Source organism: Maylandia zebra, linkage group LG15 (genome assembly GCF_041146795.1).
Source record: "Maylandia zebra isolate NMK-2024a linkage group LG15, Mzebra_GT3a, whole genome shotgun sequence".
Lineage (NCBI taxonomy): Eukaryota > Metazoa > Chordata > Actinopteri > Cichliformes > Cichlidae > Maylandia > Maylandia zebra.
The window spans coordinates 30,923,951-30,945,116 of NC_135181.1; the positions used below are offsets into that span (position 1 = coordinate 30,923,951).

The window sequence follows — 21,166 nt, forward strand, 5'->3', positions numbered from 1 at the left end:
AATAAATGTAGCATCTTAAATGCTGTGACAGGTTATTATTTATAAAAGCATAAAAATATGCGTCGGGAAAGTATGACCTGCAAGTTGATATTGAGTAATATAATTTCTACATTATTGTAAGTGAAAAAATAGCTAGACTGCAGACACACAAACACTAGCTTTAAACATCTAAAGGTTTGATGGTGCTCACCGATTTCCCTAGCTCTCTGATGTCCAGTACCACAACATCTGTGGCCTCTTTCAGCTCCTCAGTCTGGGCCTGCATTACAGACGACTTGTTTCTCCAAACTCGATACCCACTCTGAAAGGAAGACAGGAGTGAAGTAGAAATAATGAAAACTCACTGCAGGAATTCATGCATCAGAATTTAAATAGCAGCATTTCTGTCTGTCTCTGTAGAAATGTCTTACATTCCACACATTTAAAGCTAAAAATGTAAAGGAAGCTACAACTATCATAGAGCTAACATTGTAATATGTTTGTGCAAAAATAAAGCCGAACTATAAGAATTAATTGGAAGGTAAACTATGAACAGAAACTGAATGTTGTGGGTGTAGTTGCTAATTCTTGCTAATTTGGTGCTATGCAAATTGTATTATTGTAGGGTCTTTACCTTACAATATTGTTGTGATGTGGCGATATATAAATGAAATTGATATTGAAAAGTCAAATCAAAGTTGTGAGGTCAAAAACCAAAACAATGAGCTTAAACAGTGATGCTACTGAAGCTAAAATGCTTCATACATTTGTGCGGCAACTGTCAAGCTACATGACAATTCTTAGATTCATCAGTATGAGCAATGTACCTCCCAGCACACATAAACTTTTGCACATTATATGTATAAAAAGGTTTTACTAGTGCAGTTTCATTTTACCTTTATAGCAGTAATACATATAAATGTGCATGTACCTGCAGTTGATGAGCAGTATAGTTGTAGTATTTCACTCTATCGTTAGCAGCAGCACCTGTGGTAATGTTCAACACTCCAACTTTTAGCTGGTCCAGTGTCTTATTGGAGTGCTCCATGTCTTTAATCAGATGCCAGATACACTGATCACAAGCTAAAGTCAGGAAAAAGAACGAAAAACCCAACTTGGATCAGAGCTGTTCACATAATTTTCCTTTAGTTAGTGAATTTCTGCCGCTGTTGTTTGTTGCACTTACTGATGTTGCACAGGTTGACCGTTGAAGACTCTGCCAGGCATCCTCCTGTATGCATATCACAGAAGCCACTCTCACAGTCACACTCTATTAAAAAACCCCAACAAAAACAGACACTTCATTCAGTTTAAAATTTTCACCAGCTGGAAACAAGACATTAAAATCTGCAGATGTTCACTTGGCTTGAGGCCTGCACATCTGTCTTGCGGTTTCTTTAGTGTGTGACTCCTTATTTAAGCAGCTGTGTATGTATATAGATTTGGAATTGGGCGTTGATGTCATCCAACTCTCACAGTGATAGTCACTGGCCACAGAGACTATCAAAGCTTCCAGCAGATGTTCCTCTGACATCATTAACACCCGAGGTCAAAAGTAAGAAAGTAAAACACTTACTGTTACTGTCTCTGCATTGAATCTCGGACGTCTGTGCTTTACTTTACTTTGGATTCCTTACTTTTTCCGAAAAGCCTAATTACTATTAGGTTTAAGACATTTGAGGGGAATACATAAAAGACATTTCTATTATTATGTCCAGCACCTACACAACAGATTAAAAAGGCAGAAAAAACACATCTAATTAATGATGTCAGTCCCCTCTCACATGGGATCAGGTCCCAGTGTAGACTTTTAATTAGCCTTTTAAAATTGAAACCGGCCACAGCAGTTGGGTCTGGTTCTACCGAAGGTTTTTTGTTAAAAGGGAGTTTTTCCTTGAGCGTCGAGGTGGCTGTTGAAAAGTAAAACTGAAAAACGCAACGCTCTTAACAGCTCAGCAATATCAAAAAATGTGAAAAGTTTATATTCAGTTAAATTGGTATTTTTTAAAAATATTATTATATTTCAAATTTTTACCAGAGTGTTTTTAAAAACAATTTTTATTTCTACTTAAGCGAAGAATTTGTACTTTTACCACATCCAATGAACATTAAAACAACAGTGGGTGTGGGAACATGAGCGTTCAGTGCAGTCTTTTCCTCTGGGAATCTACACTGAATGTTTTTAACAAATGCTGATTATGTCAAGTTATCTGCCCTACTGTGTACAGGCAGATAACTTACTCTGGCAGCCAGAGGGGCTATAATTCCAGTATCCTGGGAGACAGCGCTCGCAGTAACGTCCTCCAGCCCCCGGGCGACATGGACAGCTGTGGGTGAGAGGATGGCAGGTGGACCGGAGGGAAGCTGGCCCACAGTCGCACCTCCGGCAGCCCTGACAGCTGGAGAAACCCGAGTAGCCTTCCTAGATTACAAGAGTGAAAAACAGTGTTGGACTCCAGTTATTGGGCTCTTCCAGTTCATTTTGAAGCAGGCTCTGTGCATAATATAAGAGATAAATGCTGTGCTCTGATGTCATTGTAAGGGTCAAAATACAGTTCGCAGTAACTACTGTAGATCTTAGAAAAAAAATGTAGGCAAATCATTCAGCTGTAACTGCTTCCATCTTTTTTATGTTCTCACTTGAGAGTTCAGCTGCTTTCATCTGCAGCTTTCATGCTTCATGTAACAGTTGCCCTGTTTTCAGTACTTTTCCCTTAACCTCACAATGACCCTTGCAGACATTTCGTAACTGCAGCTTTTTGTGTTTTTGCTTGAACTCATGCATCGACTTCATCTTTTCATCGACACACGCATACATAAATTCACAAAAAATAAACTAGACCTATTTTGGCTTTTATATTGCCTTTTTCTTCTAAAGAATCTTAGCTTATTTATTATATGTTTGAACTGCCTTCTTGAGTCTGCTCCTCGTATGTTCTATGAAGTTTTATCCTGGGCAGTGGCTGAGTGATGTAAGGCTGGTCCTGCCCTGTAGCCACTCCATCCCAGTCTCATAACAGAATATGGAATAGTCGGAAAAAGGCTTTCTGTTTGTCTGGGAGGATCAATTTATAACTTGTCTATTTTGACAGAAAGTTTGTTTGATGTCAGAGAAAGTTGGAAGGTGTTACAATGGTAGCCAAGCCAAACCACGATCTTTTATTATTATTCTTACCTAACCGAGGAACTTGCCTAAGCCTAGTTGTCAGTGCCTAATTGTACACAAAGGGACATATTTTTTATTAATAAAGAAGAAATAAGAGTTGCAATAAGGAAGCTCACGTGCTGTGTCTCACCTCACACTGGTCGCACAGCCGTCCAGTGACTCCCAGCTTGCAGTGACACACTCCTGTCCTGTCATCGCATGAAGAGGTGCCACATTTGTCACACTCGCACTCTAGAAAAGACATGGGATGTATGGAGTGATGAGAACACCAGAGGTCAAATTATGTCACGAGTATGGTGGAAAGGGTTATTTTTGGACTTGCAGGGCCTCTAAAGGCATACGATAATCCTTGATATGGAATTGAGACCATGTGTCTTTGCAACAGAGCAACTTCAAGGTTGTGTGGGGCTAAAAACTGCACTTTTGTCACCTTTTGTCATCTCTTTTAAGCAGCTAAGGTTAAACTGAGTAAATAAGTTGTACAAAATAGTCCTCCTGTGAAGTACTCTATGGCGACTTCAGGACAGTGTGACACAATAGTGCAGGTCAGTGTGTGCAGTCTGCAATGAGCTGCTGGAATGCCTGACTACTGTCACTGAGTTTATGACAAGAATGTTGAACAGCCAGCCAGAACAACTGCATCAACAAACTTCATTAATCTCCCATCATTACATTACACACCCATCTATGCGACTGGCTTAAGATACACAAATTACATTGTTGGGGTATCGTGTGAGAACTGCCATAAAACATTGAGGAACAATGCTTTCATGCATCAAACATTAGCTATCCCATAGGAAATACCCCCCAAAGTATGGGTATTCACCCATTATCCCCACCTCTGCAGTCCTTGGCACTGATGGCATCGCCATAGAACCCTGGGGTGCACCTCTCACAGTTGGCACCGGCAGTGTTTCCCCAGCAGTGCTGGCAGTGGCCCGTCACATTGTGACACTCGTTGAAAATCAGGTTGGGGTCAGTGTTACCATTGCAGTCGCACCTCTTACAGGAACTACCAGTCGTCATTGGGCTGCCATAGTAACCGGGAGCACACCTGGATGGAAGAAACTGCAGATGACTGAGAGCCTCACTGTCTAACACAGTAAAGTAAAATCTACTTTTGGAAAATCTTTTTGACCTTTGTTACAAGACAAGCAAAGCTAATGATTGTTGTAGCTTTATGCCTAAATTGGACATTATTCAGTTTTAAATGTTAACACATAACTAAAAGCTCAGCACGATCTGATATCCTCGTGTTGGTGTTGTTCCCAGATCATCATACTAAATGTTGTTCCAGGATCAACATTGCAAGTGACCAATCAGAATGTTGTGACGTCATACTTTTGCAACTTCGGGAAAAACCGGCGTAAAACAAAAAACTGTACTTAAGCTGCGAGAAACCGCCTCTGTCCGCCGATCAACGGATCCTGACCCTAACCCTAACACTAACAGTAACCCTTTAATAAACAGTAAGCAGAATTGATATTGTCCTTGCAACATTGGAATTTCATAAATGCACGAATGGCTTGGTGCGCAAAGGAATAACGTCACAACAATGTGATTGGTCACTTGCAATGTTGAACCTGGAACAACATTTTCATGATGGTCTGGGAACAACACCAACACGAGGATATCAGATCATCCAAAAGCTCATGACTTTCTTCCTCGTTGTTTAAAAAAAACAAAACAAACAAAGCTAAGGCTGCTCTCATGAACCAGTTAGAAGTGATCCGTAAGCTTTAGCAAATTACTAGCAAAATCTATTCATCTTGGGTGTGAGCATAAGTCCTATGCATATAAATGACAGTGTATGTGATGTTGCACTTTACAGAGATTTCATGTTTTCATAAATGTTGTGGTGTTTAAAAGTTTTGTACTATATATGGCAGTTGGAGTTAGATGCTGTATAGATATTGTGGCCATTCCAATATTAAGTAAGTAAGATAAAATAAGTGTGAATGTTGTGAACCTAAATATATTTTATGTGTTTCATTGACATGAAACTCTGCTCAGTCTGTAACGTGTACCTTTTTGTTGAATGTGCAGGTAATGCAGTTATGTTATAATTGATTTACATAATTTACTGATTGCTTGTTCAAGGCCTTCTCAGCACAGACCTCTCACAGTAATTTCCAGAGTAGCCCTCTTGGCACTTGCACCGTGGAGTGGCACCTCCTTTGTCACAGTGCACTGCAAAGCTGGGCGGACACACAGAAGAAAATATTTTTGAGATGTCTGTCAGTCTTGTGGCAACACAAGCAACAGCAGAGCAGCTTACTTATTGGATGGGATGGGGAGGGGGCAGGCACATGGTTGGCAGGTGTGGCGTCCACCCAGGCCAGGAGTCAGAATGTAGCCATCTTCACACATTTCACAGAAATCACCCATGCTGTGGTATTTGCAGTTCTGCGAGAGGAAATATTATGTTTACGACAACATTTGTGTACCCGGGCACCTTACTGAGTGAAAGGCAGTCAACTTACTATACAGATGCCAGTGATGTCTTCACAGTAGTCAGCATGCCCCTTGCAGTTACATGGCAGGCATTCGCTTTGCTCACTGAGGAAAAATCCCCTGCCACACACCTGCAGTGGGAACAGAAATGTCAGTTTTCTGTAAAGTAAAAATTTGTAGAAAACTCTAGTTGGGTTAAGTAGACACACTAACTGCAGGTAAGAGCTGAGGAACTCTCAAAGTTAAGTTGATTGGTTGTTTAAACTTGTGTTTAAACAACATCCTCAGGCCATGAAAAGTGGAATAACAATGCTAAAACTGTGGTTCCTTTACTGGAAGTTTAAGACTTTGACTGGTGGATCTTGGCAAAGGCAAATGTGGCTGGGAGCTGCCCTTTAGGCTTCTCCTTGAGTCACTGTACTTGGAGCATTTATAATGGAATTATCTGACAAACAGTTTGTGGTACAGCAGCTACAGGAAGTTTGTGCTTCAGTTTTGATGAATAAAATTTGAATATATATATATAGTCGCCTCCAGCTCCAAAAAAACAAACGAAAATATAACATGACAGAAAATAAAATACTAACATTGAAGCCAAGTGTAAAAACAGTGTGTGAAACATCAGCGGTTAAGTCCATCTGTTAGTCTATTGTCAGGGTAAAGCAAAACTTAATACAAGTGAATCTGCCACATAACTAAGTTTATACCGGGACTCAGTTATATGGTAAACTGATGTATATGTCATGTGCCACGTGCAATATTCATTCATTAAATGCAAAATGTTGACTGATAGTAGTGATAGAGGGAGAATGTTCGGGTGCATTTTCTTCAGGGACTGAGCTCTGACCTTAGCATTTAACGTTGGGGCTAGGACTGATGTCATCGCTAATGATGACTGCACAAAGCTGATTAGGGTTAGAGTTAAGTTTACAAATAGACCACAATAAGAGACTTGATTTGAAATGTAACATCTCTCAGTTTCTTAAACTATGCTGCTTTAGCATGTGGCTAAAATGCAGCTTAACTTTAATCACCAAGAAGCTGCTTGATGTTCAGTTCCATTAAAATATTATAGAACCAAATACAGATAAATATCGCTAACATATCCTGTGCTATCTATCAACATATAAGAATGCTATTGACCCAGGGTTCTCAGTCATGGCTCTCACTTTCTGGGCATTTGAATCGATGGTTGATAATTTAGCAGTTTCAACACACAACACGATAAAAGTACAGCATCCTGACATTTTACAGAACATCAGTCCAAACACTACATCCTGTCTGATGTTTGTTCACCAGACTTTCTGACGACAATGTGATGCAAGAGTTCAGAGGCGTCACGCACACGCTCGGCCCTCTGACTATCTTTGATTTTCTGAAGCAGCACCATTCAGTGAGGTGTACAGTAGCACTTTGTTTGCAGTAGTCTGCAAGACCACCATAGTTTGATCTCCTTGTTCCACTCACTCTGCTGGACATTGATGCTTTGCATTCAGAATAACCAGGCGATGGAACATTCCAAAGACATACAGTAGTGTATACCCACATGTGATTCATACTCTCCTTTGATTTATTCACAGATGGGCTGCGACACAAAGACGTTATTATGTTGCAAGCTGATGTGAAACATCCTGCAAACAGGAGCTCTTATTATTCTTGCTGATCCATTTCCTATAGGCTTCCCTGAGTCTACAGGAAAAGCATCCACAGAGACATCTATTATTATCACGTAAACACTTATGTGTAAACCTTCCATGTATACACATACTCCTATTAAATGTGGCAATGGGATCAGTGCTCAAAGGAAAAAAAAATAGCCCCAAATGTTAGTTTAAGCTATTAGAACTAATGAGCCTAAAGTTTATGGGAAAACCACAAAGATCCCAATTATCTATCATTTGTAAAAGCACATTAAAGTCTTCTGAAATAGTTCAGACCTATTAACTGTGTGACAGTCTGTGATGGGTCAAACAGCTGCAGTTCATATACACAGGGGAATAGAGGAAGGGGGCTGAGGGCCGAAGAGCAGATGGTATACTGCTAGGACTTGGACATCTTTAGACTTGAATGTTAGGGACTATGTCTTTTTACAAGAGAGCCTAAACAGAAGAACAAACAGTTACATTATACATTATGTTTATCTGGCCATAAACAGAAAGACAGAAGAGAAATGCAAATCACATTCATACTTAAAACAGATTTCTTACAGTTGATAGGAATACAAATCATCAATATCAAGTGATTTTTGTCAGTTCAATTTCTTCGCCATGATAATCTGACATTTCCCCAAGAAGTACAAAACAGTGGTAACCAGATAGCTTAGGTCAGCATAAAGACTGAAGTAGATTAAACTGATAACCAAACTTCCCTCTCCGCACAACCTCATGCAGCTTGTCTGGGGAAATGCTGAAGCACACCCAGGGTAGCTGATAGACGTGATCTCTCCAGCATGCCATGGGTCTGCTCTTCCTTTTGGTAGGACATGCCTGGAATACCTCACTCAGGAGGCATCCTAATCTGATGCCTGAACCACCTCATCTGACTCTTGTCAGTCTATCTTGAGAATCACCAAACTCAGCCAATTGCTAAGGCAGAGACCAGCCAAGCTTCAGAGAAAGCTAATTTCTATTGTGTCTGCAACCTTATTCTTCCAGTCACTACCCAAAGCTTGTGACCATAGGTTATGGTGGGGAAGTAAATCAACCGGTAAATCGACAGCTTTGCTTTTACAGCTCAGCTCTCTTTTCACCATTACTGACTTGTGCAGCATCTGCATCACTGCTGACATGGCCAAATCTCCCCTTGTTCCTGAATAAGACTGCAAGGCACTCTTTGAATAGCCACTTCTCCCTGACCAGGGTGGGCCCTCCACCGTTTTCCGTCCTGCTGCTTCACACTCAGCACCACCTGATGAAGCTAATAGAAGAACATCATCTGCATAAAGCCAAGATGAAGCCACTGAGGGATGAAACGTTTCTCCCTTTAAAAAACGCTACGTCCAGATGAACAAAATAAACTTTTTGGGATTTCTGCCACTTGGTTAAGTGTAGAAATTCGGACCATAACAATTACGAACAGAATTGGTGACAAACAGTTTAGATCAATCTTACAACTTTACTCTCAGCAAAATATTTGGGTGTATTTTAGGTGAATATTGCTTTTGACTACAGTTTCAACATACTTTGATTTGTAAGAAAGCTTATGTTGCTCAAACAAACTTAAAAAGAAATCTATAGCCTCTCAGCCACTTCTTTAAAAAAAAAAAAAAAATGAAAGAGGGTAAATGAGCCACATTTAAAACAAGCATAATTTCAGAAACTACATCTTTCAAATAAAGTCTGCGGCCTCACAGTGTTTGTGTTATTAGATTTCCCTTTGATTATGCCAAATAGAAATAGATTTGATAGCCTTGATAGAAACTTAAACCTGAAAAAAACACCCCTTAAACCTGAAAGCATTAATAACATTCACAAACATCTGAAGCTCTCTGCCAGCTGTGAGCACACTTAGTAATGTGAACAATCTCTGTGGCACTCCTACACTGGGAGGGCAGGACAAAGCTTACATTCAGCATATTATATAACCTCGATTTGTTTTTTAACTGAAGATAACTTTTCCAATGATTCACTCTCTCTGACATTTAGGTATTTATCAGTATCTGTGTGTTGACCTAGGCTCTGAGGATGGACCATAAGGCAGGTATCACACGCAAAAAACAATTTATGGCTCCACAGATTAGCTCACCTAAAATCAACACCCTGTCCCACAATATAGGTTGAAATTTGTACAGCCATGTGTGTACACGGAGCTCTTATTGTGGATGTGTTGCTTATAATATATGTACTTCTGCCTGCTTTTTGAGATTTTCCTAGCACAAGGGCACTATAAGTGGATTAAATGTTAATGCTTGAGGGTTGAATGTCATTTCCGCTTTGCCTCCCAAATGGAGTTATCTGCTGTACTTAGACTGACCTTGAAGGGATGGTCAGACGGTGGATTTAGTCATTGTAACTCTTCTGAACATCCGGATATACCCTGGGTCATGAGAATCTCATCCCGACTATAAGTGACTTTGCTCATACAGATCTCATATTTATTATCACAATGTTAAGTTATAGTTAATAAATATCCCTATTTGCTTAAAGTGCTAGATTTATCTCTAACTATAAATTTATATTATGTTAAGAATGTGTTGCAAGCACTACCAAGGCACCACAAAAACTTAATTTTTGCAGTGATTTGCAGTATTATACAATAGTCTTGAACCACCCACCGATCACTTTTTTATACTTGTGATGTTTTAAAACATGCATATATTTTTTGGAATTACAGTACAGAATGTAAAAACAGCGTTTGTCCAATTCCAACGAGCTTGAAAATCAGTATTTGGTATAATCAGCTTTTTTCTTAAATAAAGTCTGAACCCTCTTTGACAGGTTTCCTTGTAATTTCTTTTACCAGTCTTTTCTGATTTCATAATTCCATCAATTTTGACAAGTCTTCCAACACCACTGGCTGAAATACAGCCCCAAACTATGATAGGGCCTTGAACGTGTTTTAAAGATGGCTGAAGACACACATCTTTTGTACATACTGATGATGATATGAGCATAAAATTTTACATTTGGATTCACCACTAGATAAAACCTGTCACTGCCTTTTCTCACTGGCATATTTAAGCCTTTTTCTCCCTGTTTCTATTCCTGAAGAATGACTTCACGACAAGTACTCTTTCACTGAGACCATCTCTGATGAGACTCCAGCAAAGTCCAGTTTCCTCTCTACTGTCCTGTGTCAGACCTTTGCTATATTTTTTTCTGTTGTTTAGACAAGAAAAGCAAAGCTCAGCAAGGTCCGTAAACACTGCCCTTAACCATAACCACTTTCGAGGTCTAGTAGCTGCACAAGACAATGCAGTCATTGTACTTACATCAGGCACTGGGTCATCATAAACAGAACAGCCTATAATGAAGATACATAAATGGACTTTTAGAAGTCCGTCAAAGATTTGAGTACTTGTGGGTTCGGAGCAAACTTTGATTTCGGGATCTAATAGCAAGTTATTCTTTGAACACTGAAGGAAAGAAACACATCTTTGACTGCTTTGCTAGAAGACCAGCTGTTGTCTGCACTCACAAACAAACACCGGCCTGAGTCGTATTATAACATAAAGAAGAAGAAAGAAGACCAGTGTTGTGCCGTATGATCATGCCAGGGTTTTTATATTATGTGAAAATGCACATGCAACAACCTCAGACTTTCACATTATCACATTATTTATCTCCATGCATCTTTCCCCACGGTCTAAGTTTATTATGATCGTAAATTCAATACTTTTAAGTTAAGCGTGTGAGCTTACAAGTATTAAAGCTATTGCCAATGGAACTGTAGAGTGTGTGCCAGTAGTCATTAATGGCTTCCATGCCCTTACTGCATATTGTGCCCCCTCCCCGTGCTGTTGCTCAACATTTTGTAGCTGCTTTCCATTAGAGAACTGTCAGGGAGGGGCAGGAGGAGCAGGCTGTGCCTGAATCACATACAGTAACTCAAAGCCTATCAGAGTTGTTGTCTTGGGGTACCTCTGATGGTATAAACACACATGCGAACCCACTGCAAGACCACTGTGAAGTTTCTGTATCCTCAGAGAGCTTTGCAAAGAACCCAAACTCCCAAGACATCATTTCCAGCTTCCCAAAAGCCTGTGTACTCAATCATAACTCATAGAAAGTCAGAAACTGATAACACTCACAGTATACAAGCCAAAAAGAAGGAAAACCAAATGTGTCTTACTTTGAGAACTGACTGCTGTTGTTCCCCAGAAGTTATTCTTGCAATCGATAAGAAGATGCAGAGAAAGCAGAAGGGCAGAGATTTTGCTGCCATATTTGTATTTGCCCACTGATCCTCCGTTTAAGTCTCAATCAGTGTCCACTGGCTGTAGGGAAGTCCCTGGGCAGCTCCTTATGATCGGCTGCACCCTCTGGCTTCGCTTTTCCACAGCTTGCGATGTCCAGATCCACCACTGCCCCTTATCCCGGCCCTAGCTGAGTCCTGTAAAACAAACTTGTGTTGACTGCTTCCCTTCCTCTCTCTCTCTCTCTCTCTCTCTCTCTCTCTCTCTCTCTCTCTCCCTCCCTGCCCCGATTCCTCTCCCCTAGTGGACCTGCCTCTCCCCTGAGCCTGTGCCTAAATCACATACAGATGGGAAGACTGGAAACCGAGACAAACAGTGAGAGAGACAGAACAGCAGAGGGAGCGGGAAATGAGCCACAGAGGGTTTGTGTCTGCTGAGCACGCTAGGCCATCCAAACTGTTCAACCCCCAACTCAACCGTCAGAGTCAGACTGAGTGTTAAACCCTTGTCTCCATTTGCAGGACTTTGGCACCCTTTTCACCTTCAACACGGGATCCCTCCTTCTGTTGTTTCCCCCTCCCCTTCCCCTTCCCCTCTGGTCAGCCAGGGTGGGCAGAGGGTCTAAAGCTTCAACACTCACTCTGCGCTCAGCAGGCCGAAAAGAAAAAGCTGCTCTGATTTTCTGGCCCATCTTCTCTTCACAGTCCCAGACATGAGCCTTCTCTATGTTTTGCAAGGTTCGATCATCAAAAGCTGCAAAGTTTGCAGACACAGTGTGAGTCTGTTAACAGGAAGAGACTTAGCATGACACTTCCAGCACAAAGAAGGCATTGTCAGAGTCTGAGGAAGGTATTTTTAGATTCAGATTCAAACCGATGGGTAGGTATAACTCATGACTCTGCGAGTCACACTGGTCCCAAGACAGACTTTTTTTTTAACACCACAAAGATCGTGTTGTAGGCAGTTCCAAATATGTCCCATTATGCACCATGTCTCAAGTAACCAATAAACACTAGTTATGTTTGGCAGTGATGCATTAAAACAACAGCATTAAGAGGCTTGTTAGGCCAGGCTAGGTTTACCCCTTTGAACAGAAAATTGACATAAAATCTGAATTCTTTTCACTCCTACAGTATTTTAAGTATTACAGTTATTTCACATGATCCATATCCAGTCTGTCTTTGTCTTGTCTCTGTGTTCTGTCTTCAGCGTCTCTCCTTAGTGTCTGTGTGCTTTCCCTGTCTTGTCTAGATGATACATTTGTAGTCCTGGTCCATGTGTTGTTTCCTTCCTGTTCCCACATTCATCCCTCTGTGTGTTTTCCCTTTATTTTGACATTCCCTTGTCTCCCATGCGTCATGTTCCATCAGTTAGATTATCCATATTCCCTGGATGTGTCATCTGCTCTGATTACCTCTTGTGTATATGTTGACTGAGTCTTTTGCTATTCTTTGTCATGTTGTCATGTCTTCCCTCTCGCTGTGTGGTCTAGTTCTTAGTTCTAGTCATGCCTTGGTTTTGTGTTGCATTGTTGCATCTTGTTCTAGGGTTGTGTAGTTCAGCAATAAAGCTGAAGTTCTGAATCACTTTTTTTTGCCTAGCATTGTGTTACCTGCCTGAAAAAGCAGTGATGCCATATCAGAGTTAATTGCTGCCTTAAGAATAAATGTGTACTTAAGTGAGGACTTTCTGAATGCAATTTCAGCCTTCATAAAACTTCTATGAAAAGTAAATAGCCTTGAACTGCACTAACAACCAGGAGGCTGAAGTTAATGTTACTTCATCCACATTCTGTTTATTTCACCAGCTCACTAAGAGGGTGGAGGCTCTCTCTCCATGTTTGGTCGGCTTCACATTGGTATTCTCAGCACAGCCACAGTATAAACACCAACGATCACTCATGGGCCAGGGTCATAGGCAGTGATAGGGGAGGTTTTCACAGCAGCAGCACTGCATTCTTAACTTCTCCACAAAGCAACGAGGTTGTCCCTTTGGGTGGTCTTCTCTGCCAACCTATTCAGCTAAGGCTATTCATGTAATCAAAGGCCACTGCTGGGTCTGGCAGCCAAGGGATACAGTGTGCGTGGCACAGTGTATAACACAGAGTAACACCGCTCTCTGAGCCAAAACCAACAGGGAGAAATCCATCTGCACTGCTTTGACTTAATATAATCGGTAAAGCTTTGCCACAACCACAGGGAGTTACTGACAGCAAACACATGTATTTCTGATGTCTGTCCTGCAGTACAGCAATTCTAATAATTACAAATGAGATCTTGTGAACTATTTTGGCTGTACATAAAACCATTGCAAATGGTTTACAAACAAACCCTTATGTTTGAGCAGTTTGAGCATTCATCACAATTTCTCTAACTGACTTCCTGCAAAGTTACATTTGAGTAACTTCTTTCCCCTCCCAAAAAAGAAAGACAAAGAATGAATTATTAATTCGCAGTGACTCTGAAAGCAGCCTGCTACATGCTTCTCCACACTGCTTTTAGTTTCAGACACCTAAGAGGCCAAAAAGTCCAAGGGGTCAGACCTGCGCCTCCTGCCTGTGGTGTTTCCTTACTCTCTGAACACAGAGAAAACTGTAACCTCTATCAGAGCAAAGACCTCCGATCTCAGTTGTAATACAAAAACACACCATGCTTAACAGAGTGTTGAAGACTCAGTATGATCCTGTGAATAAGATGGTGGGAGCGCTGCAGTTACACTGGAGTGAAAAACCTGTTACTGATTTTCACTGGGTAAGTACTTTGACTTCTACCCACTGATTAGGTTTAGGTACTAAAACTAATTGACTACAGGGAGTGCAGAATTATTAGGCAAATGAGTATTTTGTCCACATCATCCTCTTCATGCATGTTGTCTTACTCCAAGCTGTATAGGCTCGAAAGCCTACTACCAATTAAGCATATTAGGTGATGTGCATCTCTGTAATGAGAAGGGGTGTGGTCTAATGACATCAACACCCTATATCAGGTGTGCATAATTATTAGGCAACGTTCTTTCCTTTGGCAAAATGGGTCAAAAGAAGGACTTGACAGGCTCAGAAAAGTCAAAAATAGTGAGATATCTTGCAGAGGGATGCAGCAGTCTCAAAATTGCAAAGCTTCTGAAGCGTGATCATCGACCAATCAAGCGTTTCATTCAAAATAGTCAACAGGGTTGCAAAATAACTGCCCATGAACTGAGAAAAGTCAAGCGTGCAGCTGCCAAGATGCCACTTGCCACCAGTTTGGCCATATTTCAGAGTTGCAACATCACTGGAGTGCCCAAAAGCACAAGGTGTGCAATACTCAGAGACATGGCCAAGGTAAGAAAGGCTGAAAGACGACCACCACTGAACAAGACACACAAGCTGAAACGTCAAGACTGGGCCAAGAAATATCTCAAGACTGATTTTTCCAAGGTTTTATGGACTGATGAAATGAGAGTGAGTCTTGATGGGCCAGATGGATGGGCCCGTGGCTGGATTGGTAAAGGGCTTAGAGCTCCAGTCCGACTCAGACGCCAGCAAGGTGGAGGTGGAGTACTGGTTTGGGCTGGTATCATCAAAGATGAGCTTGTGGGGCCTTTTCGGGTTGAGGATGGAGTCAAGCTCAACTCCCAGTCCTACTGCCTGTTTCTGGAAGACACCTTCTTCAAGCAGTGGTACAGGAAGAAGTCTGCATCCTTCAAGAAAAACACGATTTTCATGCAGGACAATGCTCCATCACACGCGTCCAAGTACTCCACAGCGTGGCTGGCAAGAAAGGGTATAAAAGAAGAAAAACTAATGACATGGCCACCTTGTTCACCTGATCTGAACCCCATTGAGAACCTGTGGTCCATCATCAAATGTGAGATTTACAAGGAGGGAAAACAGTACACCTCTCTGAACAGTGTCTGGGAGGCTGTGGTTGCTGCTGCACGCAATGTTGATGGTGAACAGATCAAAACACTGACAGAATCCATGGATGGCAGGCTTTTGAGTGTCCTTGCAAAGAAAGGTGGCTATATTGGTCGCTGATTTGTTTTTGTTTTGTTTTTGAATGTCAGAAATGTATATTTGTGAATGTGGAGATGTTATATTGTTTCACTGGTAAAAATAAATAATTGAAATGGGTATATATTTGTTTTTTGTTAAGTTGCCTAATAATTATGCACAGTAATAGTCACCTACACACACAGATATCCCCCTAAAATAGCTAAAACTAAAAACAAACTAAAAACTACTTCCAAAAACATTCAGCTTTGATATTAATGAGTTTTTTGGGTTCATTGAGAACATGGTTGTTGTTCAATAATAAAATTATTCCTCAAAAATACAACTTGCCTAATAATTCTGCACTCCCTTTATGTTTAGGCAAGACTGTGTAACAGCAACTCTAGACATTCAAAAATCATGTGCTGGGAGGGACAGCTCCATTTTACTAAGGTCATGACCAGGCATGTCGCACACCTCTGCCAGCTGACCCCTCGAGTGTAACTGAGAAGCACTGGTGGCTTTGACAAAAGTACATTATTTTACACACCAGGAATTCAAACGGTGTGAGAAAGACTCAGTGTTGTGAGCATTTTGCTGAATTGATTCAACTAAACTGGAATTATGCTTGAATGATGTAACTGCTGATAGCAGAAAAAGGATGAAGTCTGAAGTGCACATGGCTAACTCTCTGCACAGATTCAAAACTGACTGGATTGATCATCACAGTGCAAACGACCCAAAAATACTCCAGAAGCAAATCAAGAGTTTCTCAAAGAAGATCTTCTTTAATGGCCAAGTTGGTCACCTGCGTTCACCCCAATCTTGTCTTTATTAAATACAAAATACATGCAAACAGACCAACCAGCTAGGACTAACTGCATTTGGCTGCAGTAAAGGCCTGGCAGTGCATCTCAAGAGTTCAAGACTTCAGGCAGTCATTGGGGTTTTCATCCAAGTATTAAAAACAATCCTTGTATTTAAAATTATGTTATGTTATGTTTTTCCCAGGTAATTTTGAGTATCTGAAAATGGGCTTCTATGCATGTGTGAAATCTGAATCAAAGCTGCAAGTTTGTACAAAAAGCAACATGGCGGTATACAGAGGAAAACCTATAGGTTACGTTCACACTGCAGGCGAAAGCGCATCAAATCCAATTTTTTTGACCCTGCGACCCATATCCGATCATGGTATGACAGTGTGAACGGCACAAATCCGATATTTTCAAATCCGATCTGGGTCACTTTCGTATGTGGTACTGAATCTGATACATTTTAGAAAGCGACTGCTGTTTGAACGGTCATGTCGCATTAAATCCGTCTTTTATGTCACTGACACAAGACAGACGCCAATTATCAGCGCCGGAGAAGTGCCCGAGAAGACATTGGGACGCTTCCTGGCCATCCCGTGTAGATGTTAGTGAAACTGTTGGGAAGAAACGTTGGAGAAGCGTGAACATTTTATTTGTACTGTATAATCTGCCAATCTGAAAGAAATCTGCAAATCCTTTAAAGCACCGCTCCTCTAAAACAGCAATAAGGATAATTATTAGGTTATTTACATTATTATGTAAATAACAAAATAACTTAAAGCAAAAATTGGGAAACGTAAAGTCCGAAGTCTTTACATTAAGGGCCATCAGTCAAACAATATTGTTTGCTCTGGGTCTAAACAGAGCGCGTTATGTGTGACATGCTTTGAGCGTTCACTAGAGCGCGTTTGCTGTCACATTTTATTTGTAGTGTGAACAAGCAGACAAAAAAATCGGATTTGATCAAAAAAATCGGAATTGAGCATTAAGACCTGCAGTGTGAACGTAGCCATAGATGTGTCTCCGCCCAACGAATTTTCTACCTAATTGTACTTAATATTACTGTCCTTGATCAAACTGGACACATTTCAATGGAAGCACAACTACACTCAACAAAAATATAAACGCAACACTTTTGTTACTGCTCCCATTCCCCATGGGATGGACGTAGAGACCTAAAATTCATTCCAGATACACAATATAACCATCCCTCCCAAACAGTGGTCACAAATCAGTCCAAATGTGTGGTAGTGGGCACATCTGCTATATTGAGATAATCCATCCCACCTCACAGGTGTGCCACATCAGGATGCTGATCTGACATCATGAGTAGTGCACAGGTGTACCTCAGACTGCCCACAACAAAAGGCCACCCTGGAAGTTTACAGTTTTTTGTTCTATTGGGGGTCTGGGGACCCAGAACCGGTCAGTATCTGGTGTGACCACCATTTGCCTCATGCAGTGCAACACATCGTCGCATGGAGTCTATCAGATTGTCAATTGTGGCCTGTGGAATGTTGGTCCACTCCACTTCAATGGCTGTGCGAGGTTGTTGGATATTCGTGGGAACTGGTACACGCTGTCGTATACGCCGGTCAAGCACATCCCGAACATGCTCAATGGGTGACATGTCCGGTGAGTATGCTGGCCATGCAAGAACTGGGACATTCCCAGCTGCCATCTGCCCTGAACAATGTGAACCATGATTCATCTGTGAAGCGCACACCTCTCCAACATGCCAGACGCCATCGAATGTGAGCATTTGCCCACACAAGTCTGTTACGGCGACGAGCTGGAGTCAGGTCAAGACCCCGATGAGGACGACGGGCATGCAGTTGAGCGTCCCTGAGACGGTTTCTGACAGTTTGTGCAGAAATTGTTTGGTTGTGCAAACCAATTGTTCCAGCAGCTGTCTGGGTGGCTGGTCTCAGACGATCTTGGAGGTGAACCTGCTGGATGTGGAGGTCCTGGGCTGGTGTGGTTACACGAGGTCTGCGGTTGTGAGGCCGGTTGGATGTGCTGCCATATTCTCTGAAACGCCTGTGGAGACGGCTTATGGTTGAGAAATGAACATTCAATGCACGGGCGACAGATCTGGTTGACATTCCTGCTGTCAGCATGCCAATGCACGCTCCCTCATTGCTTGTGGCATCTGTGGCATTTTGCTGTGAGACAAAACTGCACATTCCAGGGTGGCCTTTTGTTGTGGGCAGTCTGAGGTACACCTGTGCACTACTCATGATGTCAGATCAGCATCCTGATGTGGCACACCTGTGAGGTGGGATGGATTATCTCAATATAGCAGATGTGCCCACTACCACACATTTGGACTGATTTGTGACCACTGTTTGGGAGGGATGGTTATATTGTGTATCTGGAATGAATTTTAGGTCTCTACGTCCATCCCATGGGGAATGGGAGCAGTAACAAAGGTGTTGCGTTTATATTTTTGTTGAGTGTACAACCAATGACTGAAATCTTTAGTTACGTATTTGTCAGTGCCAAACAGCCTGACATGATTCCCTTGAACACTCAGTTGGAACACAACCACAGATGTTAATTTCTCTGAAATTCTGGACCTAGGTGTTGATATACTATGATAAAGAATACTCCTGTGGGATCCTGCAGTCAAGGTCTAGCTTGCAGACTGCTTTCATGACTTTCCTGTGTGTGAGTTGCCTCTTCAGGGAAGTGTATCTTAGTTTTGGCAGAGAGCGTTGATTAGAAACAGATGGAAGGAGGAGGGGGTGTGAGAGAGTGATTTCCAAAATGTAGAGCAGAGGTCTGACTTAATGGGAAAACTGAATGATTTAATCTTCACTCATGTAAAACTGAAACTACCCGACAGATAAGATTGCTGCAAACCACATGTGAAAATACTGGCAGTGCCATAGTGATTTGCTGAGTGAAGCTCAGGCCAGTATAATATATTATCTTAACTCTTAGTTAAATCTTAACTCTTAGCATGTAAAATGCCACTGCAAGTTAAAAGATACCTAAACCAGAACCACAGGTGCCTCCACTATCCCGAAGACGCTTTTGTGAAGTGGAAAACTGTGGACTCACCAATCCAAATTAGAAATTATTTTTGGAAATCATGAATGTAATATTAGTGCTTGTTATCCTTTAAAATCTTTTATCCATGACTGAACAAAAGTCTTTATTTTATACAAATACACTTGGGCAACTAATTAAGTACATAATTTGACATAATTTTGAACACAATTATTTTGTATTTATGTGGAAATGGTACATGTGAAGCATTCATTTTACTGTTTAGTAAATTTATTTAAATGTTAGTTTTATGATCAGAAGGGTTTTTCTTTTGTTTACAAAAAAATCAGAAAAATTGTACATCTATTAAAATAGTTATATATTTAAACAATTATAATCTGTTGCTCTAATGTACATAACAGTCATAAAGTTACAATATCTATATATATATTTAGAATCCCTATTTACCACTTCCTATATGCTTATATGTTGTCAGTACTAACAATGGCAGTAGGAAACATAGTATCAAAAAGCTCTACATGAAATTAGGATATATGTTAAAAATAAAATGTGTCATATTTTGAATATTTATACAGTAGAGTCTTTACCTTATAATATAAAGTGCCTTGAGGCAACTGTTATTGTGATTCGGTGCTATATAAAAATACAATTGAACTGAATTTAACTGAATATAGCTTTCTGTCAATTTTCAACTGATAAATCATTAAGTTAACCTTGGAGACCTTAGTGGATGTAAGTAAATTTCTAACATGTCCGCACTCTCCACACCTATGAAGTTTTATGAGAATTCATTCAAAACTTTTCAAGTCTTTAAGCAACTGGCCAAACTCCGCCTTTGGTCCCAAAAGTCAAAGTCAAACGAATACTGCGGCATCACCGAGAGTTACAAACTGTCTAAATTCTTTCATCTTTAATAAAATGATCAGTGTGGCTGCTCTACACGTGTAACAATAAAGTTTAACATGCAGGCATCCATGAAAACAGAATTTATGAAGTTTAACAGAGTTACACAGCTATGGTTAGCATAATATAAAAACAGTGAAGCTAGAGGATGAACGCTAACTTTTTTCCACTCAATAAAAGTTAATGTGAGGGTTCCCAAAAGTTAGGGACAAATGCAATCGCATGGCACAATGCTGTAAATGGACCAAACTTCAGTCAAGAGAACAACTAAGATCATCCATCCACAATTTGAGGTTAGTCATCAATATACTGCTACACGTGGTGGGCTGTAGTTACATCTTAAGGTTTTAAAAACCGAGCTTTAAAATGAATAGTGATAATAAAAACCGAGACAGGGGCTTGTTCAGATTAAATAGAACAAGATACAAAACATGTTAAAAACACAACAGCCTTAATAAACTCAGAGTAGTTTAGACCCAGAAGCAGGAATCATACATCCTCACTTAACAATGCACACATCCAAACACCACCAAACACACAACCTGATGAGATGGCAAAGGACATTATCATCAGACTACCAGAAGTACTGTTTCTTTGAGCCATTACATTTTAATCATTTTAACTGACAAATTAATTATTAAAGCTATGAAAACTATAGTTGTTTGTTTTAACCACAAATCTGATCTTTTTTTAAACACAGGACTTTTAAAGAAGAGTTTTAAGCCCCTTAGTTTCAAGCCCAAAGATGCTCAGGTCTACTTATTCTAAAAACAGCCACCTGGTCAAATAAACTCAGATAAATAAAACGTGTAAAACACAGCAGGGAAATAAAAGTTTGAATTGCACAGGGCCACATTTCCTGCCCCAAGTGGAGGAGTTCAAGTATCTCGGGGTCTTGCTCGCGAGTGATGGGAGAAGGGAGCCGGAGATCGACAGACAGATTGGGGCTGCAGCTGCAGTAATGCGGACGCTGCACCGGTCCGTCGTGGTGAAGAGGGAGCTGAGTGTAAAAG

At 40.8% G+C, this 21,166-nt stretch overlaps 1 protein-coding gene across 1 annotated transcript in view; it reads right to left on the reverse strand.

Moving 5' to 3' along the window:
* Window positions 1-11,700, reverse strand: part of lama4 (laminin, alpha 4) — a 32,891-nt gene extending 21,191 nt beyond the window's left edge. Inside the window, exons 1-10 of the mRNA XM_014410348.4 lie at window positions 11,390-11,700; window positions 5,629-5,730; window positions 5,424-5,551; window positions 5,263-5,343; window positions 3,985-4,199; window positions 3,276-3,376; window positions 2,221-2,401; window positions 1,166-1,249; window positions 911-1,062; window positions 191-301 (exon numbers count right to left, since the gene is read on the reverse strand). Of these exons, the coding sequence (XP_014265834.2) occupies window positions 191-301; window positions 911-1,062; window positions 1,166-1,249; window positions 2,221-2,401; window positions 3,276-3,376; window positions 3,985-4,199; window positions 5,263-5,343; window positions 5,424-5,551; window positions 5,629-5,730; window positions 11,390-11,482 (1,248 nt within the window). The 5' untranslated portion in view covers window positions 11,483-11,700. The remainder of the gene's footprint in view (window positions 1-190; window positions 302-910; window positions 1,063-1,165; window positions 1,250-2,220; window positions 2,402-3,275; window positions 3,377-3,984; window positions 4,200-5,262; window positions 5,344-5,423; window positions 5,552-5,628; window positions 5,731-11,389) is intronic.
* Between the last annotated feature and the right edge of the window lie 9,466 nt (window positions 11,701-21,166).